The sequence below is a fragment of the Rattus rattus genome, chromosome 7 (assembly GCF_011064425.1).
Source record: "Rattus rattus isolate New Zealand chromosome 7, Rrattus_CSIRO_v1, whole genome shotgun sequence".
NCBI lineage: Eukaryota > Metazoa > Chordata > Mammalia > Rodentia > Muridae > Rattus > Rattus rattus.
The window spans coordinates 96,522,360-96,548,310 of record NC_046160.1 but is presented as its reverse complement, the minus strand read 5'-3'; the positions used below and the strand labels follow the sequence as shown (position 1 = coordinate 96,548,310).

The 25,951-nt window shown below is 44.0% G+C and overlaps 1 protein-coding gene across 5 annotated transcripts in view; it reads right to left on the bottom strand.

The window, feature by feature from the left end:
- The window catches only part of Sipa1l1 (signal induced proliferation associated 1 like 1), a 274,503-nt gene that overhangs the window by 52,836 nt on the left and 195,716 nt on the right, over positions 1-25,951 (bottom strand). For all 5 annotated transcript variants that reach the window (XM_032908070.1, XM_032908074.1, XM_032908071.1 and 2 more), the window contains 5 exons: positions 25,511-25,685; positions 16,032-16,135; positions 13,121-13,278; positions 4,230-4,803; positions 3,359-3,633 (listed from right to left, as the gene is read on the bottom strand). In XM_032908070.1, coding sequence (XP_032763961.1) covers positions 3,359-3,633; positions 4,230-4,803; positions 13,121-13,278; positions 16,032-16,135; positions 25,511-25,685 — 1,286 coding nt within the window. The remainder of the gene's footprint in view (positions 1-3,358; positions 3,634-4,229; positions 4,804-13,120; positions 13,279-16,031; positions 16,136-25,510; positions 25,686-25,951) is intronic.

Below are 25,951 nucleotides of genomic sequence, written 5' to 3'. Positions count from 1 at the left end.
GAAAAACTCTCCATGCCTCCTGGGAATAAAATGTGGTAGTGAAGGTAACTGTGAGACAGACTACAGGAAGCAGATGGGTCCTGATTTAGCCATAGCATGGTGAGTCCTTGACGGGGGGAGGGAGGATCCTGCACTACATTGGCCTTCTGGACAAGCATAGATAGCCAGAGAGATTTGCAGTTCGGAGGAGACAGGCCAGGCTTTAACCCACTGAACAGCGTACCTGCAGGCTTGGCTTACTGTAGTCCCTAACCAGAGAATATCACTCTTAACTCTCCACAAATCCTTCACCCACAGTGAACCACATCTACAAAGTGCAGCCTATGACAAAAGAAACTGCCAGCACCTATAGGAAACCTATCCAGGCCTGTGGTCAGCAGGCATTTCAGGGTTTAATGTGACCAAAGGAAAACTAAAGCCTAATGTTAAAACCCAATGCTTGAGAACAGCTTGGTCCCTAGCTGTGACTTTGTCTCTAAAGAAGTACATAAGTCCTTTGGATGGAACTCATCTGGAGAATGAGATTTGGACAGATACGTTCTAGCTCAAAGGTGACATGCTCTAACTTTCAAAGCAAGAAAAAAACCACTTTGCAACCCATTCCCATTTAAAAGATAATTTGACTCTCAAATCCCCAGCACGAAGTAACAGTCCTAACGATAATCTGGTCTTTCTATGTAACTGTTTTTAGCTCTTGAATGGCCCCTGACTGCAGAGCAGCACCTGCAGAACAAAGCTGCACCAGCCGGAGGGCCTCATCTAACCCGCCAGCCGCACATCTCTAAGTGGATGAGCTGCAGCCCTGGAGGTCAGACACTGCTCGTCACAGACTCTGGAGATGCCGACAGTGAGGGCCTTCGCACTCAGGGAGAAGGGATGGATGAGGACCCTCAGGAAGGGCCTCTGGCAGCCCTCAGAACCATTTCACTGTGCTGTCCTCTTGGCTGTCTGGCTACTCTAGGCAGCGCCTTCCATTTGTCTCACTCATTTGTTACAAAATGAAGCAGCCACAGGGTAGGTACTGTGAAAAAAGAAAGAAGACCCACCAGGCACATGTCAAGAACTCAGAAATTTGGCTTTGCTTTATGTCCCTTCTCTTAAGCAAACTACAGTTTGTGGAAGGGTTGGCCTGTTTTCTAAGAATAGGGAAAAGGTCCTTGATTTTTTATATTATTTATATAATAATATATGTATTGTTTTGGGGGGAGGGTTGCTGTCAAGCTGACTTCCATTTTAAAAGCTGCCTTTTCAAATTAAGTGCGTACACACACTCTATGGCCTGCCTGACATATGGTCACTGTGTGGCTGCCTAGGATGATCTCAAGGTTCCAGCAACTGGCAGCTGGGTAGTGAGCTTTGTGGAGGCCTGGCCCACCCTACCCAGAGCCCTAGGAAGACTGACAAAGAGGAGAGCAATTACTCAGAGAACAGAGTAATTAGTTGCTAGGAAAACAGCAGTGGGAGTGTGAAGTGCGGAGGGAAGAGACAGGAGCTTCATCCTATTTTGTTGAAAACTGTCGCAAGGTGTTAATGCTTCACTGTTCCCTTTGAAGCCACTTCTGCACAAGTGAACAGCTTTCTAGGCCTCCAACGGCCTCTGCACAGTGCACAATGTCCCACCTGCACAGAGTGGCCGGCGGGGACGGATATGGCTTAGCACTGAGCCTTTACCCAGCTTCCCAGCTCAGCCCTTGCACGTGCAGGCAGCAGTGCATGCTTGGAGAGAATGGCATGTGGGTTTTCCAGGGGAAGACAGGTGTGGCTCCTTCACACGGTGTATGGAAGTCACCTGCACTGATGTCAGAACAGGCTGTCCCATCTGGCCCAGTGCAGACTTTTCCAGATTACATGGTGGTAGCTTCAAAGAGGCCAGTGGGAGAAATGATACCATGAACCAAGAATTGCAGATTTACCAGCACACCCATGGTTTACACTAATGCACAGGGTAAGGGTCTGTGCCAACCCTATAGAATAGTGTTTATACTTGGATTCTGATGCCTGAGGAGCCTGAGAACTTAAGTTACTTTCTCTTTTGTAAGATTATCATTCATTCATTCGTTCATTTGTTTATCTATGTGTTTATTCATTTACTTGCAGTAGGACATGGTCAGAAGATACTTGTGGGGTCTCCTTCTGCCACATGGGATCCTGGGGTCAACCTCAAGTCATGGGGCTTGGTGGGGGTGGCTGGACTCACTGAGCTATCCCACTGGCCCTGCCTGGTTTCTTACAACACGAATAATAGTCATATCACCTCATAGGACTGCTAAAAGAATTAAATGCATTAATTCATGTAACAGTGTATTTCTTTCTCTAGGACCTAGAATACTGAAGTAAAAATTCAGTCAATGGTATTTCCTAACACTCCAAGGAAGTTAAACCAGGCCTCAGTGAGCGTGGCCAGTGAGCCACCCTTTATTGCTGGCCTAGCTTCCTCGTAAGAATTACTCAGGCTGGTGGCAATGGGATTCCATTCTGTCCAGTCTCACAGCAACTGCCTCCTTCCAGCTCCCCACACAAAGCTGCAGCCTCGAGGAAAGAGCAGAGCCACTGTGTGTGACTCCAAGAGCGGAGGCTCCTCCTGACTAAATAACCTAGCTCCTGCTTAGGGGACTCAAAGGACAGCAGCCAGGGGACAGCAGAGGAGAGCAGGGCACTTGGACAAGTTCTAGGTAAGAGCCCGAGTGCCCTTTGAACCAGCACGTGTCTCCAGATCAGCAAAGACTTACTGTAAGTGTCAATGGACTTGGACTCTACAAAGGCTGGCAGGGTGAGCAGACCCTGCTTTCCTGGACAGGGACACATATAGGATGGTTTTAGGCTACTCTTCCATCCCAGATTGGCTAAACCAAAACATGTGGATATCTCTTGGTTTCTTGGAACACTCAGCTATCTAGAAGATAGTGTCCTTAGCCTGCTCAGACTAAGTACCCCAGGATATTTTGACACAGGCATACAAACCCCAGGCTGCCTACCTGTTAAATGGCTTAAATAAATGCTATTCTGATTTTTAACTGAAGTCCACTAAGTCTTGAAGGGGCACAAATAACCCACGGTGGTGATCTATATTCTACCATCTGCCAATGATGAATCCATTGAGTGCTCACACACAGGACTAGTCACTTTAGGGAGAAAAAGAAGTATGGTTTCGGTTTCATCAACTAATTCTTAACATTTACTTATGGTTAATCATTAATTAATCAGATGTTGTATGTATTTTGCTCGCGCGCGCGTGTGTGTGTGTAGATAGGTCTTCTCTGTTTAACAGTCCTGGCTATCCTGAAACTTACTTACCCTGTCTATTAAGAGATATTAAGAGAGGTCCCATGTGGCCCAGCAGCAGCAAACTCAGACCTACCTCCGAGGGGTGCAGTCATCATGGGGAGGGATAATGACAACTTTCACTGTGACTGACGTTCTCAAGAGATCGATCATCTGTTCATGGCTAAGGGTGGCCACTGCCACCTTGCAGATCTCCACCAGGCGGCTGCCCTGCCTCAAACCTGCTTGCCATGCGTAGCCATAGGGTTCTACATCCGCCACGATGCCCTCATAGTTGACATGGAAGCCAAGCTGGCCTAGCCCATTTCTTCGCAGAGTCATCTCCACTGACTCACAACCTTTTGAAACAAACTAGACAAGGGAATGAGAGGTACTGGGTTAAGTGCTGTAAGTTATTTAACAGTGGACTCAGAATTAAAAAAAAAAAATACTGCCTTCAGTTATTCCTAACATCCTATAGCTGGCTGAAGGGCAGGCTGGTTATTCCTCTCCCCTGGTCTCTATTTGGTAGGCAAGCAACACACTGGCTGCCTCCAAAGGGTCCAGTGGCTTTCCTGACGTTATAGGAAAATCTGGAAGAGACCTACAGTGAGCTGGCAGCAAAGAGAACCTGTATTCTGCATTCAAAGGCCCTTAAAGAAAAAAAAAAAAAAACAATCCATGGTGGGTTATTAAGAGGTTCATTAAACAGCTTTCTCAGCAGCTACAGCAACACCAGTCATCAGGGCAGTGAGAACGGGTCATGTGCAGGTGACCCCAGACATGTCTGGTGCTGCCACTTTTCCTCAACAAATGATGGAACACAGGGGTATCAGATAAACTGTGCTGCTTCACACGTCAGGAAAGGAAATGCCAGAGCTGCCAATTATGCCCCACAAGCCTCTGCGCCCCGGCTTTAGTCTGCTGAAGCCTCTAGGAGTCAGAATGGTAAGAGGAGACAGTCTCACCTGCAGCCTTTTGACAATTTCTTTGATATCTTCACTGCTCATGAAGCTCTCCACAGAAATACATTCTCCACGCTCATAGAAGATCTTAAGGCTGCTGTCGCTGGAAGTCCACCCTATCACATCTCTGCAGGAGCAATTGAAAACCACGCTCTTTGTTTCCTGCTCAATGAGGACGATGAACTCATTGGAGATTCCAAGGAGGCAGTCGAATTCCATGGCCTTGTTGTAGTCTTTGGCCCGGACTGCCCACACAATGGCCCCCATGCTACTGAGCTCAGCTCCTGGGTAAGGCTTAGACTTTTCCTTCTTCTTAGAGGCCAGAGAAATAAATGGAAACTTGCCAGAAGGGTCAATAGGTGTGTTGGTGACATTCTTTTCTGCCAGATCTTTCAGGTATTCCTGGCGGGTCCTTGTTGCCATGGCCCTGAACTTCTCTGATTTATGAGCAGCGTTTTCTGCATTAATCACTTTGGCCAAAAGGAAGTCCCTGAACACGTTTGACTTGGGGAAGGTGACCCCTTTAGGGATGGGAGGTCCAAAAGAAGGCACATCTCTGGACCTGGTGACTGCCACACTGAGAGACAAAGCAAAGAACAAAGGATGAGACTGTGTTGGTATGTCTGTCTTCTATTACACCATGGGGACAAAGGGCTGGGGCTGCAGCTCAGTAGCAAAGCACTGGTCCAGTGCAGACATGCAGACTCTGGGTTTGATCCTCAGTACTAAGGAAAGGGGCCGAGCATACACTAAAGGTAAGACAATCACTCCTTTTGTGTAAGAAAGAACAAACACTTCTACTTAGTTAGTAAACTTTTTAGTTTTCTTAAGTTTTTTCCAGGCAGACTCTTTTTACCTAAATCTTAAAGTCAAAACTTCACTTCTTTAGCAGGTAGGAGACGAACCATAACATCATGAGGGGTAGGAGTGGCTTACTGTAGTGTTCCACATGACAGAATAAAGGCTGTTTTAAATACCTGCAGACTATATCCAGTGGAGGTTGCTATAATCACACAACTTTTCAGAACAGAGATCCTGTCAGAACACAGATGTGTCCTCCACTTGAGAAGAATGGCTGCGGGTGAGATACACAGCTCCTCAGGGAAATGTTGAGGAGATACATGGCCTGAGAAACAAGTACTTTCTAATAAAGCAAATACTATCTTTTGGACCATGTGTGAGGAATTGTGAGACTAGATTAAAAGCATTACTTTAAAATAAAAACATCAATAGCAATTATGATTTTTATAGACTTGCCACAATATTTGGAAATCATGTTTTTTAACAGAGCTATTCTTTGGTCCAAATATTCTCATTTGGTCTATGGTTTTGCAAGAAACACATTTCCTTTCCTGTTTAAGTCAGACTGACCTAAGAAACCTTGTTGCCATCATTGCTTTTCCATACACAGAGCAAAAAAAACAAAACAAAAAAGCCCATGATAAATAACCATAAACATTGTACTGATCTAATTTTAATCTCAAAAAAAAAACCTATCAAAACTGTCCTTAAACAACAGAAGTTAGGTAGAAATAAAGAGGCTGTTATGTCATATGCCAGTCTTCAGACCACACCTGGCACCTCGGCCTAGCCTGACAGAACTAACAGAGATGGTCCCCATTTCCACATGGTTTAAAATGGGGTCAGCCATAAAACTGTGCACTAGAAAATGTTTTATGTGAATTTTCAAGAGAAAAGATACAACTTGAGAGTGCTTTCAAAGTAAACTGAAGGTCCCTGCCTCACTCAGGAGCTGAGGCAAGAGGATTACTGTGAGTTTTAGGCTATCCTGGGATACAGAGTGAGTTTCCTAACAGCATAGAAAATAAGACCTTGTCTTACCCTCCCCTAAAAGGGGTGGGGAGGTCTCATTTTAACATATTTGGAAACTTTTAAAAAAAAAAGTCTGCATCTTCTAGAGCTGGGATAGATAGATCTACAGTGAAGGTTTTATCTTAAAACTGCACTCAGGGGTTGGGGATTTAGCTCAGTGGTAGGCGCTTGCCTAGGAGGCGCAAGGCCCTGGGTTCGGTCCCCAGCTCGAAAAAAAAAAGAACCAAAAAAAAAAAAAAAAAAAAAAAACAAACTGCACTCAGGTCAAATGGCAAAGCTATACATGATGTGTGCTTTCCACACTTCCTGACAAAGGGAGGTGTCAGCCAACACCCAGGCTCTGACTGCACAAGGGAAGGCCCAGACTTCCCTGTGCACGAATTAGGGTCTAATTACACACTATTACAAAGGCAGTTTTTCTTGTCAATGTGAGCTGTCTGGCTTGAATGCTGACAGCTGTGTAATTTTAATTTGATCATGTTAGCTTTTCCCCTCTTCCGAAGCTGAGCAGAGAACACTGAAATCCAGATTTGGTAGATCTTCTCCAGGGATCCTGTGAGGATCCAGAAATGTTTAATATCTTTCATCTTAAAGTTGGCAATTTTTTGCTAATTTCACTTGGACCATTATTCTTCCTCAGGAAGCAGCTGTTTCTACTGTAACTAAAGAGAGGTGCGTGCTCAGCAGGGCTGTGGTCCTGAGCACGTCTACTTGCCCCCGAGCCTCCAAGAATATACAGATCTATTTATTAAACGACAGAACTTGAGACAAACACACACAGGCAACCTACCAATAATTAGAAGCTTCTAGAACGAACTGTGAGGGCGAGAACTGAGTCTTCACCATGTAATTATCTGTGATTCACCACAGATGGGGAGGTAAGTGATACAGACAGTAATCAAGTCTGTGGTATTAGAAACAGAATCCTCAGGAAGACTGTGAGGAAGAGGAGGGCTCAGAAGACGCCTCTCATGCAGTTTGTTTTAGCCACATTAACTTTCACGGTTCTACAAGGTTAAGAGGATCACTGACTTAGATGACACAGATGGTAAACTCTCGAAGGTAAGGCCTGATTTAAGCTAATTAGAATATCTTATCTCAATTCAAAAGAAATGTTATCTAGAATATCTCAATATAGACCCCTGGGGTTAACAATAAGTGGTTCCTCTGTTTTTAAGGTGGACTGCAAAGGGCCTCTCCTCAGCCACACTTACCATAGGCTCCTCTGCTGCACTGTATCTTGGCAATGGCCTACCCTTCTCAGCCCGGTTCCCTTGGCAGCACAGAGGACTAAGACACACCACACAGGACAAGCTGAGCTTAGAGGCTGATGAAGTCAGGGAAAGGCAGCATTGAAAGGGACTTTAGAGGAGTTGGGGATTTAGCTCAGTGGTAGGCGCTTGCCTAGCAGCGCAAGGCCCTGGGTTCGGGTCCTCAGCTCGAAAAGAAAAAAAAAAAAAAAACCAAACCAAAAAAAAACCAAAGGGACTTTAGAGGGGTCACTGCCCTCAAACTAAAATTGTGAGTTTCCCCTCAGAGTTGCCTTCAATTTTACATTCCCCAAAGGAAAATGTGTATGTGTCCATTTTAATCTAAAGATATATTCTCCAAAGTCCGTGAAAACAACAGGGGTGTGCCCCATGTTTATGTCCAGGTAAACAGTGGGTACAAATCCATCACTTTCCAGAAAAGCATGATGATCTGCATGGTTCCTGGGGCATGCCGGGGCTGAAGGCAAACTCTGAGCATCAACAAGAGAGGCCCCGCCTACTCCACCCCCACCTCCAGGAAAGGACCACACCTTTCCCCTTCTCTCCCTTTGGTACCTGATAATGGGATCACCCACACAAATTTCCTGGTCTAAGAGACCAACACCAGGCTGTGTCTGCTTGGTCTGGACCATGTAACATTCACTAGCATCAATGACTTTGAATGAAGTAACGTATCTTGATACATATTGGCAAACAAGGATGCTTTAAGGACAGTTGAATAAAAGTATTAATGCAAACAGAGCAGAATAAGAAATTAGAACTTTAGAGTCACACATGGGGGATGGGTAGACCTGAGATCCCAGCCAAAGTCACCTTTGGCTACATAGCAAGTTCAGGGCCAGCCCACGATACATGACTCTTCCTTACAGGAGTGGAGGCTCATGGGGGAGGGGGTAGTGAGACTGATCAGTGGGTAAAGGTACTTGCCACCAGACTGCCAAGCTGGATGATGAGTTTGATCCCCAGGGCCCACATGGGATGGGAGTTATCCTCTGATTTTTTTTTACCTGTATGCCAGGCCATGTAAACATCGAAGACATAAATAAATATAAAATTCAAAAACAAACAAAAACCCCTTCACAACCTAAAGGAAAAAAAGCTAAAAGAAGTAACTTGAATTTTTGAAGCATGTAAACAGCAAGTATCAATTGATTTCAACTTCAAGTTGGTAAGAAAAATAAAGCCAGGTCTGGCGGGAGGTTCAGTGGTGTAAGCTTGGCCACCCAGGAAGCAGAGGCAGGAGGATTCTGAGTTCAAAGCCTGCCAGGGTTACAGAGTAGGTTCAAGCCAGCCGGTTTAATGTAGTGAGATCTTACCTCAGAATAAAAGTGAAAAGTGGCCTATCAATGCCGCACAGGGGGGCACTTGCACAGTCCCCAGGACTGCAGAGATGACAGAAATAAGAGAAGGTGACACAGCAGGGCAGGGGGGCTGTACAACTTTAGTCCCAGCATCCCAGCACTCAGGAGGCAGAGGCAGGCAGATGGATGTCTGAGTTTGAGGCCAGCTTGGTCTACAGAGCAAGTTCCAAGTTAGCCAGGGTTACATGGAGAGACCCTGTCTAGAAAAGAAGGAAGAAAAGGAAGAAGAAAACACTGAACACACCCTAGAGGTAGAAGTGGTCCCTTCTTGAAGCTATTGCTGGAGGAACTTTGCAAGCAGCAGACCTGGGCCCAGTACATGAACACACTCAGGTGCAGCTCATCTGTTCAGGAGCTGTGCAATTCCAACACTGTTCATGTCCCACATGATGCTCAAGGAGCTCCAGCTGTGTCTGTGGGTCAGCGTCTGTGTCCGTGTGTGTGTGTGTGTGTGTGTGTGTGTGTGTGTGTGTGTGTGTGTGTGTGTGTGTCCGTGTGTGTGTGTGTGTGTGTGTGTGTGTGCACGTGTGTGTGTGTGCGTGTGTGTGCATGTGCATGCACATGGGAATTTGTGCAACAGCACAAGCAGAGCCAGGGTGAGCATGTGTGTGTGTATGGGGTGGGGTAGTCTGCCCAAGGGCATCCCAAGCAGAGCCACCGGGCAGCACATGTCTGGGAAGGTCAGGTGGGGAGAGGGGTCAGAGGGGCCAAGAGAAGAAGTGGAGAAGAGGGCAGGTCTGAAGAGCCCAGGCAGCAGGTTGGGCTGCTGAGTTTCAAGCACAAAGAATGACAGGAAGGCCAGTCTTTGGGGCTAACTGCGGCTTGGTGCATCTCTTGCCTCCTTTGACTTCTTTGTAGATGAACCTCAAAGATGCCTTCTTTCTCAGAGTCCAGGCAGGCCTGTGGATGAGCACCATACTCCCTTGGCTACTAGCTGGATTTCAGCAGATCCTACAGGCAGCCACTGACTGCATAAAAGAGAAAATTTGGGATCCTGGCAATTTTACAAGGTGGTCTAACTCCAAGTGCCCTCTGCACTGTATCACACCCACTCTCAAAAATGCAAACCTATGGAAACCATAGGTCATTTTTATAATTATTTATTATTAGTTTTAAGGTTAATAATTCCTTAATCTCACCACATTTATGGTCCAAATTCCAATTGTCTCCGATGTCTAAAGTTTGTTTATTTTGTACATGTATGTTTGTATGTATGGACAAATTATGGTTTCAATATGATCCACACATTGAAATTAACTAACTATGTGGGAGAGACATTAGGGACTGAACCCAAGGCCTTATGAATGCTATCCTGAAAAAAATCAACTCATCTTTACTAACTTTTCATTCTATAGGGTCTTGTCCACTCCTCTTACGGCTTTCTCTCTTGCAAAGCATCTTCTGGAGACTCTGGACTGTGGATGCTCACAGAGTACCTTCTGTGTAGTATAACTTGCTCCCTGGCCATCTACATTACAGTGCCCTGACTAAAAGGCTTGATCACAATCACATTTAATCTGGGAAAGGAGACAAGGGTAGGGTGGCTCTCTGCTATCATGAGGCATACATTTGTCTCTTTTTGTGGTGTTTGTGACCTCTGATGGTCACTGCTAGATCCACTGATTCATGACTGGAAATGGTGACTCATGGGTGCTCTCACATAGACGACCCAGACTACTATGTTTACTGAACCTGTATCTTTAATGTGACTGGCTTTTATGTCTTCTAATAATAACCACAAACTAATGGTTTTCAGTGCATGTTTACTTTAGTGCAGCCCCTTCTGTTCTCATCTAATCTGATCTATCAGCTGGGAACAGGCAACTAAGAACATTCTAATCTAACAAGTAACAATAGAGGCTGGAGAGCATCCTGATAAACACAGGGTAAACTTTAGCACATATTCATTCCCTAGATCCATGTAAGAGATTTTCTTTGTTCTCTCGGGTACAAACATGGTAGATTCAGGACAAAAGAAACAGATGCAGACAGACTACAGCCTCCAGACTTGCTTGTAGGATTACTTTCACTGGAGACACTGAGTGAAGTACTTCAGGGTCACTCTCCCAGCACAGCCCTACCCTGCTGTCTCTGTCTTTCTGCTGCGTACCAGTGCTGCGTGAGCACTCCTGAACCGGCTACTTCTTGCCGCGTCCCAGACATCTGTGTTTACAGCACATGCTACAGTAAATCCCATTTTCTTGATTAAATATCCTTGTAACTTATACTTCTACTGACCCTGTCCTCCAATTGTTACAGCAACTCCAGTTTCAGGGGATCTGGCCTCTGCTGGCAACAGGCCTCACACTTGGTACATAGACACAAATGTAATCAAAAGACTCATATAAAATATAACATTAAAATAAAAGATTGCTGCTTATGCAAGAATTCCAAAGAGTGACAGAAAACCCACCATTTTCAGCATTTTGTGTATCTGTGTATGCACTGTGAACAAGAAACTGCAGAAGGCCTTGACCCTGCCAGGGCAGTGCTCAGGGCATGGCTAACAGTCAAGAGTAGCTACTTAGCATCTGAAATATGGGTAGTGTGACAAGGAACATCAAATTAAAATTTAGGTAATATAAAACTTAGACGCGGGGTTGGGGATTTAGCTCAGTGGTAGAGCGCTTGCCTAGGAAGCACAAGGCCATGGGTTCGGTCCCCAGCTCTGAAAAAAAAAAAAAGAACCAAAAAAAAAAAAAAAAAAAACCTTAGACGCTGACAGACATGAGATGCAGACAAAGCCTTCACAAAATGTCCTGGAATGATCTGGTATGTAACTCCATTGTCACTTGTGTAACAATCATAATGAAGACCAAGAGCAATCAACGCAAAGCTAGGGAACTAGCTAAGAGGCACTCTAGCAAAGGTACTCAACCTAGGCCAGAGAAAGGTCCCAGCGCTGGGCCACTGCAGCAGGCCCTTTCTCCCACTAATCCCAGCACACAGGAGGCAGAGACAGGCTGGATCTCTGGGAGATCAAGAGCAGCCTGGTCTACAGAGGGAGTCCCAGAGTTACACAGTCAGAATGGGTCTTGTAAAAACCACCACTGCTGCCACCAAGAGAGAAGGGAAGGGTTACAATTGATATCAATCAGAGTGTTTTAAATTATATAGCTTATTATATAGAAATAACAGATATATTTAGTAAATAAAACACTGGATCAAAATAGTGTCAAAACTTCTTTTGCCTACTTATGTATATGTTTGTTTTTGTAAGAATATGGCTAATTAGAGAAAAAGAGGTCATGAGTTTGAAGGAGAGTGGGGCTGGATATACAGCAGTGCTTGGAGGGAGAAAGGGGAAGGGAAAAATGTAATTAAATTATAATTTCAAAATTCAAAAAAGCTGGCAATTAAAAAACAAAGGTCACGGGCTGGAGAGATGGCTCAGTGGTTAAGAGCACTGTCTGCTCTTCCAGAGGTCCTGAGTTCAATTCCCAGCAACCACATGGTGGCTCACAACCATCTATAATCAGGTCTGGTGCCCTCTTCTGGCCTGCAGGTGCATACATGCAGACAGAAAGCTGTATGATGTATACATAATAAATAAATGTTTAAAAAAAAAAACAAAAACAAAATAGTACACGGCTTGCACTGTATCCATTGGACAGTGCTGATTTAGACAAAGGCTCAAAAAGAAAAAGGTTCCTTTAAAATACATTGTATGGGAGGGGCTGGAGAGACGGCCCAGGGGTTAAGGGCACTGAGTTCAATTCCCAGCAACCACATGGTGGCTCACAACCATCTGTAATGAGATCTGATACCCTCTTCTGGTGTGTCTGAAGACAGTTACAGTGTACTCATGTATAAAATAAATAAGTAAATTTTAAACAAAAAGTGCATTTATGGCAGTCTACTAGCCATACTTCCCAGTGCTCAAACCAGTTCACTGTCTACCTACATGGTAGTAGGTAGACAAAGTCAGTAGTCAGCACATGGGAAATACTCACGGTATTTGAAGCGATGACAACAAATGTCTAATAAAACATGAAAAAGCCTTTAAGAGTATGCTTAGAAACCTTAGAGTAAAGGACTTTTTAATAGCAACAATGTTTTTTTAAAAAACAAACTCCTATTTATTATGAACGTTCATCTCTGCTCTTGCCTTGCCAAAAGAAAGATGTAATTAGCAGCGTGAGTAACTAATGAGTTGGTGACCAGATGGTGTGGATGAAGGACAGCACCTAAGGAGGGGGTGCGAACAGAAAGGACAGGTGTCTAACCAACAAGCCGAGGGAGTGCCAACACCGACAGTGACATCATCATGCGCATTTAGCCAACTGTGCACATGATACAGAGAGAAAAATGACAGTAACAGACTTCCCACCATACTCTAGAACGCAGAGCTGGGGGTGGGAATGGGGTGGGGGTGGGGTGTGCATAGCCATCAGCCCCACCCACTCAGCCAGTGCAGCCAGATGCCTACCTGTAACAGACACTCTCAGTGCAGGGGTTGTGAGCCCGGACAATGACAAAAACATGCTGAAAGTGAGATCGGATGTTTTTCGGGCTAAATGGTTGTGCTCCAGGCTCCTGGAAAACTATTGTCACAATGTCATTCCCAATGTGCCGCTTCCTCAGGAGCTACAAGAAAACAAGCAAGCACCACCATGAGTGTGGACACTTAAGAGACCCTCCACCATTCCCTATATTGAAGGTATCTAGTCCACAATGAGTGCCGGCGCTGGGAACACAGTTCCTGTCAATATTTTATCCTGTCTTAGAATCCTCTCCAAGGAGAAATGTGGAAATGAATATTCTAAAATTTGCATAAAGAATATAGCCAAAAAAGCTAACTAAAGAGACATGCCCAGAACCTCAGTTTCTATAGCAACAGTTGTGTTCTGTTTTCAGGCAAGAAACTTGCCATTGCAGAAACTCGCCAGAGCTTTAGAAATGGGGAATAGCTGAAGTAATTACAATGTGATTACGTCAGTTTCCTTTACTTGAGGAGAAGGAGATCCCTGGTCGACGGTTTGTGCTGCAAACTGGGAACACAGAAATCCATACAATTCCTCGAGTAATAACAATGGAAAGGCAGGTTAGGTTTTAGGTTTGCACACCCTCCTTAATTACAGAGAGCTGTTAGACTGCCCTCTGATTCCTGCTCTTACACTAGGTCATGGTTGTCAAACTCAGGTACATCAAGCCAGACAGTTCCTTCTGAGGAGGCCACTCAGACAGTGTGATTAGCCTATAGAAAAAGCTGGAGTGACATTTGTTTTGGGAAAGCTCTTGGAAACAAAACAACTAAAAACTGCAACAATGATGCTGCACACGAACCTACACTCACACAAGTCGGCTCTTATTTAAATTCTCGAGGGATATTAAAGCGTGTAAATTACATAAAACCAACAACCCCGTATCCTCCAGCTGGAAGACAGCAGCTTTTTAGATTAGTTGGAAGTTTAGAGAAAAATGTCTGGGGAACATACTTTTAGAAAAGCCTGTTGTTTCATTTTTACGGTAGAATGCTCTACATGCTTGTATATGTGTGCACTGTGTGCATGCCTGATAGCTGTAGAGGCCAGTTAAGAGCGTTAGATCCCCTGAAACTGAGGTGACAGATCACTGTAAGGCACCAATGGATGTAGGGAACCAAGCCTGGGTCCTCCAGAAGGGTAACAAGGTGTCAAGCTACTCTGCAGCACTGGAAAAACATACTTTTAACCTTAGGAATTTGAAAGCATTCCAAGTTATCGTCCAGTGAGGAAGTTTACTTCATTTCTAAGTATCAGACAGGATGGAGATGAACTGGTGTGAATTGCTTGCTATCTAGACTGTAGCCAGAACATTCATTACTACAGTGAGATCACAGATAAACACTGCCTCTTTACTCTACACAGGTTATTATCTTTATTCTGCAAAACCACTCTTGAATATGTCTTGATATGTGGAATTCATGTTTTGATAAGGACTCAAATCCATTTGTTTTTTGCTAAATGTAAACAAAATTGCATTTATTTTAAATACATGTAAAGTATCTTAAAAGATATACTCTTTAAATATATTCTATGTATAAAGTTATCTACACAGAAGAAAACAAATTATCTAGAGAATAAAAATTCTTAGTATATAGCAGTAGAGATTTTAACATTTTAATTTAGAACTGTAATGTTTTTGCTTTGATTCCCCAAATTAAATTATCTACAGTTGCGCACTGAAACAGTAACTTACTCTGCCCAGCACTTCAACAACTACATCCTGGCATAAATTACAGTGCCCTGCCTGACAATCTCGTTTTTCTGCAAAGCAACAGATCTTTTCCTCCTCAATGATTATTCATTGATGTTCTACTGACTGGTCAGAATGTGTCTGCCTTATCTCTCTTAGAATAGTGATTTCTACTCAGAGGTCTATAACCCACACACAGAGTCTGCAGCAGAGAGCTCATCGTCTTCGGGTGGACGTACTGCAGATCTATGGCTACTCAGCATTTTCTTTCCTATTTTTGATCACTTTGGTAACTAACCTAGAAAAGCAAAGTTCTGTTACTTAGGCTTGAGAGTGAACCCAAGGCAGCAAGATGTGAGGTTAGCTGAGTGACTGAGACCACTGAAGGAGCCCTGATGCATTCTGCAGCCAGCCCCGTTTGTACAACAGACAATGAAACACGCACACCCACTAGAAGTCAGGCCTGAAGCTGGGCCAGTCTGTAATGGCTATGGAAGGAGAGAATGTATGTCAGGCTCATCTGACATTTAATTTGAACTAGTCTCTCTAACTGCTCATACTGTCCAAACAGTCCTGTCAGCTTCCGTCTTCCTCAGCGACAGTCTGCACATCCCGATTCCTTCGCTCCTCTTACGTTTGGTGACTAGGAGTGCCCCTAATCTCTGCAGGCCTCAGGGTAGTTGCACTTGACTTTATCAGTTCTATGCCTTGCCATTTCCTGATGAAGAAAGAACACGGCTCTGGACCCTACTGCCATTCTCCCTGACATTCTTGCTGCTGTGTTCAATTTCCCTTGGACTCTAGATGAAGCATTAGTACTTCTTACTTTAATAACTGGCCTCTTGGGAAGAATCTTCGCCCACGTGTGTAGGCCCTTTAAACCCTGCAGTCATCCAATCACAGTGACTTCAACTTGTTCTCTTCAGATTGCATGAAAACCTCGATCCCGGTGTGGAAAGCAAATGACTAATTCAGAAAGCTGTCCAGCTGGCTGTTGACCCAGAATTTGAGTTTCTTTATTTGTTTTCAGCTCCCTCACTATCCCTTGCTTCTACAAAGCACAAAATGTCGTGCTGCTGTGACAGGTACAATACTGAGCTCGTGCCGCTCAGGCTTCTGGGGAACGCGTAGGTAGGGCGTGGGCACAGTGGCTCTTCTCTTACCTGTTGCTTGTTGTTAGGTGTGTAGGGCAGCATGGTGGAGACGTGGAACATTATCTCATAGTCTTTGTAGGTTGTGTACAGAGAGTGGGTTCCAGTGGAGTCAGCTACAGTTCAGGAAAAACAATACACAAGGCATGAGAAAACTGCAAGGGCTGGTAAAGGACTCATCTACAAGACTGCCTGGAAAGCCAACTGAGAAAGTCAGGAGCGTAGGTAAGGCTCTCATAGGTGTTTTGACAGATTTTTAAATACCAAATCTCTCTTGCAGTCCTAAGAAGTCTATAGATGGATATTTTCTCAGAATGGATGTTTTCTTAGAAAATTTGTGAACAAATAAAGTAAATTATTCTCAAACAAACAGAGGGGTGGGGAGTGAGACATGGATCATTGGATAAAGTGTTTGCCCCACAGTGAGAGGCTCTCCAGTGGTGCCTGCTGTAATTCTAGCACAGTGAGGAGACAGAGACAGGGGACTGTCAGAACAAGCTGAGTAATGATCAAGGAAACATCTAATATCAACCTTTGGTCTTCACACTCACCACACTGATGTGCAGATATGCCTGCATTCATATACACATGTATGCACCCGACATGTATGTGTGTATACATATATACATGAATACACATATAAACATATGCATACAAAAATAAAAATAGAAACCTAATTATCAAACAATTTAAAATATGCTATTGCTAGGCAGGGTGGTCACCCCTACAATCCTTGTACTCAAGAGGCTGAGGCAGGAACATCACAAGTTCACAGCAACCCTGGGCTACATTCAGAGTCCAAGCTAGACAGGACTATATATTGCCAAGGTCTTGTTTTTAAGAAAAAAAAAAATCAAAATATACATAAAACTATATAAAGTGATAAATAAATGCTGTAAGATTTCTGATGGTCCCAGCAAGCAGCCTAGGGGCTGGGCAGAGTAGTCAGGAACATAAGCAAGAACACTGTCAGCAGCTACGGCGTCAAAGGTCTGCTTTCCATCAGCGATAAACTCACGCCGCTGTCTATAATTGAAAGAAATGTTAAAGCCAATCTAGGTCTGGTAAAAACAACAAAAAAATAATTTCCCACTCACCTTCACGGGCATCGAAAACCAATTTCTTAGTATTTCCAATTCAATTAAGAGTGATAAGAGGTTAGCACTGGGGACCAAAGTCGAAGGAGTACCCTCAAGTGTTAAAGGCTTGCGAGATCATGCTGTACTCTCATTCCCCTAAAGAAAAACAACCTCCACTACCTAAATAAAAGTGATTTCTCCAATCAATGTGCCCACAGACACCTATAGTCAGAACAAAACAAAACAACACAACAAAGAACCAGTCAGCTGAAAGGGGCTGTTGAGACTCAGAGGTCTGGATCTCCAGATTACCCAGAAAACCTAAGAGCATTCTTTTGGGGTAGACTAGAACCACCAACCACACTTTTTTTGAGGACCACGCTTGACTGCATGTTAGTGAATGGTGCCTACTGTGTTTTAGTGAATGACAAAGCAAGACAAAGTCACTAGCGTGCATAAAAGGCAGGCAGGAGTTTTCAAAGTCAGCATGCAAGCATTAGTGGGGAAGCCTCTTTAAAAGGCAAAATCGACAGGCCACACCCAGCACTGATGCACAGTGGGCAGGAGGACTCAAAAGCAGCCTGGTTTCAATAGCTCCTTAGGGAAGTGATGCAGGAGTCCCCACGGCTCTGAGGCACTGCTCCAAGCACAGAGGCTGGAACTCTCAGATTTAGGAACATGATCTTGATTCCTGAGCTTCGGGCTGGAGGTTACGGGAGGATCTTCATTTTGAAGCTCATGAAAAATGCAAAGAAATAAACTAAATATAGAATAAAGCGAAAATGACTTTTCATAATTGTGAAATACACAGCAACATCTAAGTACTCAAGAAAAAAGCCTCATAAATATTAATGACCACCACCAGAAAAGACCATTACTATAATAAAGTGTCTTTCTCAACTGTTTAAGGCTGGTTTTAAGCATGAAGAACTTATCTAAATTTAGGAACCTGCTATAAATATCTGCAGATTAACCTGCTATAAATATCCTGCAAGACTTTGAGGTGAATGTGGCAGCTTTGATGTGTTTCAAACTGATTTTAAGTAAAACTGAGCGCTAGAAAAATAATGCCACCAGCATTTATTAACTGCATTTGTCTTAAGAACAGGACTTCCAGAAAGAGACGTTCTCTGGACAGCAATCTTCTTTTCTACTTTTAGCCCTTTTGTTCTCTACACCTTACTTTATGTGTTGGATGCTGCCTGGCCAGCCTTTTTCTCAGGATCTTTAGAAATCCCACAGTTTTGCTATTATTTTGAACAGTTTGAAAATGGTTCATAAGGTTAGAGATGAGACTAGAGCCAAAACAGTAAGAACTTCCTTTCCGAGAAAAGCGCAGTTTCCCAATCCTGAAGTTACTATATACACGATACAAGTGTGGATGGTACCAGACAGAAGAGAAGAGAATGTTCTTTATCTTCTATGACTGCAGTACTCTGTGTTCTTGCTTTGCTTCTAGTGACTGTGAAACCATTAAAGTCTTAAGAGGATGACAATCTGTGAAATGTAAACTAAGTTGATGTTTAAATCTTGCTGCAAAAAATACATAGTGAACGATCTCAGAAAAGCTATTGCTGATCTATAGCGTAGTTACAGATCCTTTTTTTCTTATGGTTAAAAAGACAGGGTTTCTCTGTTTAGCCCTGTCTATTCTGGAACTCACTCTGCATCCTGGCTGGCCTCAGACTCAAAAGATCTGCCTGCCTCTGCTTCCCAAGTGCTGGGATTAGAGGTGTTCGCCACCACCACCACCTGACTAGTAGTAAACCCAGGTCATCTCGACAGTCATATGACCACCTCCAACTCACAGCATCAGTGAGTTGCACATAATGATGAATACTGTCATACTAGACAATTATGTCATAAAAAGGAAATCCTTTAGCAGGCATGGTGGGGCACACATCTATAATGCCAGAACTTGGTCAACTGAGAAAGGAGGATCTGAGTTAGAGGACAATTTGGGCTACATGGTGAGATCTTGTCTGAAAATCTCAAATAAAACTTTCACTACTCAAAGCAGATGATACTAAGATAGGGGACAGCCAAGGGAAGACAAGAATGTCCATTGTACAAGACCATAGTAAAGCAGTAAGACACTGCCACACTTTGGGAAGCTGTGGGCAAGACGGCAAATCAACGGCAGCATTTCTACGTGAAGGGGCTCCAAGTCTGCGAAGCAGCTCCAAGGTGCAGCCAATACCTGTGAGAGTTGGAAGCTAGGATGACCCTGAGTATTCCAGTACATAGATAAAACAGATACCATCATGGTGGTCTGAAGCTAGGATGACCCTGAGTATTCCAGTACATAGATAAACAGATACCATCGTGGTGGTCTGAAGCTAGGATGACCCTGAGTATTCCAGTACATAGATAAAACAGATACCATCATGGTGGTTTGAAGCTAGGATGACCCTGAGTATTCCAGTACATAGATAAACAGATACCATCGTGGTGGTTTGAACTAGGATGACCCTGAGTATTCCAGTACATAGATAAACAGATACCATCATGGTGGTCTGAAGCTAAGATGACCCTGAGTACTCCAGTACATAGATAAACAGATACCATCATGGTGGTTTGAAAGAGAATGGCTCTAATGAACTCATAGAGTTCAATGTTTGTTCCAGCTGGTGGAACTGTTTGGGAAGGATTTGGATGAGTTGAACCTGGCTATAATTCGTACCTAGTTTGAAATAGCACAGTAATAGCTGTTTAAGATCTCTATGCTAGAGACAGACTTCACATGCATGTAATCCTCCCTTAGGATCTGGGGATGCTGTAGTCAGTTATGGACACACACTGGGAACCAGGCATGCTCTTCTGAGACAGGGCAAGTTTTGGACCCAGAGGTGTAATTCAGCTATCAGTAAAGTAGTCACCTCTCTATTGTTTGGTATATGACAGTGAAATAAAGTTTGGGAAAGTGCTAGCTTATAGGATCCTCAGTAAATGTCTTGGTTGGAATTTAAATTTTAGGTCCAACAAGATAATTCAGCAGCTTAAAATGATATATATATATATATATATATATATATATATATATATATATATGAATGACAACCCAAGTTCATTCCTTGGAACCCACATAAAAAAGCCAGATGCAGAGGCATGCAACTGTTATCCTAGTTATCCCAGGCAAGATGGGAGAGCGAGAGACAGGAGACGCACCTGGAGCACACATACATAGCAGAACCAACAAGAATAATCTTGCCTTGAGAGGAAAGAAGTGATTCCCCAAAGTCCTTCTCTGACCTCAACATAGGTACTATCATATGTGTATGTGTGTCCATTGTCATATATACTCACCAGACAGACACACACACACACCAGACACACACATATACATGCACACTAATATTAAATTTAACATTTTGTCCAATTAAGATTAAAACGTGCATTGTCCTTAGAAAGTACTCTTTTCTTCATCTGTGTAGTTTATAGTCAGTGTCTAGAGTTCTGAGTGGCCCTGTGTTGCCTTGCTCCTCTCTTGCATCAAGGCTATGCCTACATAAGGATTGCTTTTCTTTTCCTGAAGACTTGTTATTTTTATTAGGACTTTTTCCTGAATACATATGAGTACACCATGTATGTACTTTGTGTCCATAAGAATCCAAGAGGGCACTGGATGTCCTGACAGTAGAGCTGCAGGTGACCGTGAGCAGCCTCCGGGTCCTGGGAGCTGGAGCTGGGTGCTCAGGAAGAACAGCAGCGTGTCCTCTCAGCCACTGAGCCAGGCTCCAGCCCCACGGTTCTGTGTCTTTCTAAACCTCACTAGTTTCTAGTCTGCATCACAGACCCCAGCTGCCCTTTGGCTGCAGTTGCAATCCTGGGGAGGCACATGGCACTGCAGCGAATTAGTGAGAGCAGGGTGCTGAGGAATGCTTAACAAAGGGCCTCAGAGTCCCCTGTGTGTAGACTTGACAACCAAGCTTCATTCAGGCAGTAACTTCTCAAATAATCATCCATAAGTACAGTTTAAAATGAGGGTGGTCTCCAGCTTTCAAATCAATGTCTTAGAGGGAAGTTTATTTTTCTCTTCAGTGTGTTTGCCAACCAAATCTGGGAACAAATGGGAAGCCCAAAAACGCACTGCTAAATGTTTCTTCAGAGCTCTGTTCCAGCCGACAACATATTTATCTCAAGCTTATTTGTTTGCTCCAAATCTTAAACGCGGAGATGAGAAAACGGACTTTGTATAGATGAGTATAAAAGAGAAGAAACGGCTCCATTGTTTCACCAGGCTTTGCTTTCCTGACTCTCTTGGTTCACAGCAGAAGAAATAATCAGGATGATGAGCAGAACTGTCTCACCAGACAATTTGGGTGTGAAAAGGTCAAGTGCACCAGAAAGGGAAGGGACAGAGACTGGAGGTCAAGCTGTGGATTCATGCTCAAGACCTCTCTGAATGCTAATAACCAGCCACACCAGCAGATCTGTCACAGTCCACAGTGCTTACCAGCTATCTAGCCATGGGCATGTGCATGTATCCAAAGCCGATGTAGCCAGCAATCTGTGGGGTTTAACTAAGATTATGCATGTATGCATAGAATGAAGAAAGGAAAGAAAGAAAGAAAGAAAGAGAGAGAGAGAGAGAGAGAGAGAGAGAGAGAGAGAGGAAGGAAGGAAGGAAGGAAGGAAGGAAGGAAGGAAGGAAGGAAGGAAGGAAGGAAGTAAAAATGAATCTGGAACTTCTATCCCAGCCATAATTCTCACTATAAATTAGAAAATTTGACAAGCTATCTGAACCAACTGATTTCAAACATCCAACAAAGGACCACATTAGAGAGTCTGTGGTCTCTGTTGGGATGGAGGATGGGGGAAGTGAGAGGTGGCAACAAGGAAGTAAATTGAGCCCTATAATGTCCCAGTTCACTACCCAGGTTGTCTTTTGGGACAGTGGAACAGGATAGGCTAAGCCCAGTCTGAAGAAGGAAACCACTATATAATGGAGTTCGGGAAGTCTGAGGCAACTAAGACTTGTAGAATATTGGTACTGAGCTTAGTATACAAGAGAGGCAAAGCTCGGAGCCAGAAGGTTTAACATCTGAACAAGGCACCCTTAAGTACTAGGTGGAAAAATAATCTGCATATGCACAGGGTTCCTTTCTAAAAGCCAAACAAAGAAAATAACTAGAGCAGGAGCAGTCAAATTGTTCAGAGTTCAGAGTGGGAAGACATGTGAATTCACCCATGATGAAGACATCAAATTCAACAGGATGTTAGTCAGCTCATGACTCTTCATGCCTCAGGAATACTACAGGCTACTACGATAAGCAGCTATAGCCAAGGTTATCAAAGCCTCAGGAAAACCAAGTAGTGCGTTTGGGATATGCAGCACTGACATCCACGCTGTGGTGCCATTCACAAATGCAGCACCTCCTAAGTAAGCAGCTAGGTGGGGCCGTGAGGGAAACTCAATCTAGGAAAATCCAGTATCAGGAAGACATCCAGGAAGACACAAACAGAAGTCCTAAAAAGCATTCAAAAAATTACAGGACAAGATGAACCCAATGGGGCTCAGAGAATAGAGGATTTAAAAAATTACCAGGTACAACTTCAGGTCGATAATACCATATTTTATTGGAAATGTCACTGGATCAAATTACTGTGAATTAAGACACTATGCGGAATGCAAAGAGAAAGGATGCTGCGGAGGTACTAATAGAAATTATCACACTGGAAACATAAAGGTGTAGAAAAGCTGAGCAAACAAAACCAGAGCCTCCCTGGCCTTTGGAACACTAGTGACAGATATGACCTGTGTGCAACTGGAGACCTGAGAGGCTAAACACACGTAAAACCACACAAAATATTTTAATTTGGTAAAACCTGCAAGTCCATAAAATCTCTACTGAGAAACAAGTCTTTATGTATTTTTGGGACAGGATCCTACAAAACCAGTTTAATCACAAACTTACTGTTTAGCCAAGGACAACACTGAATTTCCGATCTTCCTGTCTCTACCTCCTGAGTCCAGCCCTGCCCATAGGCTCTGTGTCCTATAATGTGTTCCCCTCCCCCTGTGCCTTGACACTGTGAGGCTTCCATAGAGGCACAGCAAACGCCAGCACCATCCCCACTGGTCACACCTCCAGAACTGAGCCAACCCATTCTTTACAAACTACGTAGCCTTGGGTGTTTTTGTCACACCAAAGAAGAACAGATGAGGGCCTATTCTGTAAAAGCAGATTAGTCACTCTTTCTGGACCCTCCTCAGTGAGAAGGGACACTTTTGCAGAACATTTTATGCAGCTCTCAACTGCGCAGTCCCAGTTTGCCTGACCAGGTCCGCCTTTCTCTAGCTGTCAATTTAACAGGATTTGGGCCAAATACACGCAGTGTTTGTCTTGGTGATTTGACTGCTTTATTAGACACCACCAGGGTGCACTTCTGTCACCTTAGGGATGACTTTACCACATCATCAACAGGTTGGCTCAGAACAGGTGGATCAATAAACAGCACACAATCTCCCGGGCTCCAGCTAACCACTCAGTTACAGAAGTAGGGCTCTTATTTCAGTGGTTCTCTGTGGTGATGATCTGCAGAGCCCCACAACTTGTGACAGGCACAGAGCCTGTGAGGTGGACATCAGAGCACTGGACACAAAGAGCTGAAGGGCACCTAACAACTTAGGATCATACACAGCTGCAAGCAGGGTCGGGCATTAGCATAGTATTTAAGCGGCTGGGCTATTTGTGGCTTTCACAGTCGCTCTTGCACAGTGTTTCTAAGCTGCCAACAGCAAAACTATGGCAACAGGAAATTCCTCCCTGCAGTGGAGTTTATGAATGCTTTTCTGTTTTCATGACTCAATGCCTTATTTAATTTCCTGTACAGAAACCAGAGAGACTACTACAGCCTGCAACACATACGTGCTAATCCAAAGACCCTCTCAAAGAAAACAGGTCACAGCTGTCTAAAGATAGATTTTCAGATAAGATTGAAATCATCTCCACACAGAGGAGCACCAGAAGTGGACACACTGCCTCCCAAACCAACATCCGAGAGCTTAACCACCCTCCTGAAGAGCTTTGGGGGATGGGGTAGAAACTTTCAGATTCTGCACTATAGTTAAACAGATGGACTCATTGCTGGGCCTTGAATCAACATACTGAAGCAAACCAATAGGCCTATTTTTGTAGATTCCGGTAACAAAGGAGCAGAAGGGACAGTACTTGGGGAGGGAGAGGACCAGCAAGGGCAGGGAGTAAGACACAGGCAGTGGGTAAACACAAAGTACAATGACACACTACACGAGATGATGTCATAACATCTAAACACGTTTTAAGATAAACAGAGGCTAGAGAGATCACTCATGGGTAAAGTCCTAAGTTTGACTCCGCAGAACCCACATTAATACAGCTGAGTGTGGTGGTGCAAGCTTGGTGACCGGGCACTGAGCAGGTGGAGACAGCCAATCCCTAGGGCTCACTGACCTCCAGTCTGGTTTCTGTGGTAAACTTCAGGTCAGTAAGAGCCTGTCTCAAAACAACGGATGGCTGGCTCCTGAGGAACAACATCCATGGCGCCCTATGGCATCTACAAGCACATACACGTGTACCCGCATGCATCATGCATCACCATCTTAACAGAACAGGAGGCAACAGAAACAAAGAATACAATTGGGGTAGCAAGATGATCCAGACGGTAGAGTCATTTGCCACAAAGCCATGCAACTTGAGTTTGAATTCACATAAAGGTAAAAAGAAGCTGGGTGTAGTGGCACACACCTTTAATCCCAACACTGAAGAGGCAGAAAGGTCTTTACGAGTTCCAGGTCAGCCTGGTCTACATGGTGAGCTCCATGGGAGTCAAAGACATATAATGAGATGCTGACTCAAAACCAAAAAGAACAAAAAGAACAAAGAGATTAAAAAAATCAACCCAAAAAGAGAACAGACTCCACAAAGCTTGTCTTTAACCTCTACAGGCACTCGAGTGCACGCGCACGCACGCGCACACCAACACACACACACACACACACACACACACACCACATACACACAAACATGCATACAAATAATATACAAAAGAACATAAAAGTGAACAAGAAAGCTATGTAAGGGTTGGCTATGTAGAAGAATACAAGGATTATATAATAAACTAATAAAAGTAAAGTGTATGGGTCTTAGAGTCAGACTGTTTCTGGCCTTTAGTTCCTTCTAACACTCAGCTGTGTGTGGAATCTCGGCAGTTCCACCTGCTGCACTGAGCACCTTTGCGTCGGAGCCCTGACCCACCCAAGGTCTGATGGCAGTGATGCCATTTGGGCTGTGGTCTTTGATGGTGCCAGGGCTACGTCCTCCCAGCCTGGTCTTCTGCAGCAAGGGGCAGTCTGTGTGTGGATGAAAAGCAAATGCACATCAGCACGCAGGGAGTCAAGCATGGCAGGAAGGTATAAGTATTTCTTACTTTTGGTGTCGAGCTGCGCACGATACTTTTCAAATCCTTTTAGGCGAACTCGCTCTCCCAGTAGCTGAAGGAATTCCTCAAAGGCCGGGCCAGCGGACTCATTATTGTACATCTCCTCCTCGGTGCTCTGGCCCGCTTTGCAGTACATGATGCCTACTTTCTGCTGATAGTTCAGCTGTGGAGAGAGGAGGTACAGTGAGGTAAATAGTGGTGGGTATGCTCTGCCTTCCAGTGCTAACAAGTCCTGTAGGACACACATCCAGCCTAGCTTCCTTCTCAGAGAATCTTTGTAATTCTTCTGCCTCAGATCCAAAAACTCCAACAGAACAACCACCTCTAATCCACTTAACTGAAAGAAAGAACAGAAGAGTAAATTGGAATTGCTGCATTCAGATCATACAGCATGAGAACAGATGGGGTTTCAGGCTATTTCTTTTCATG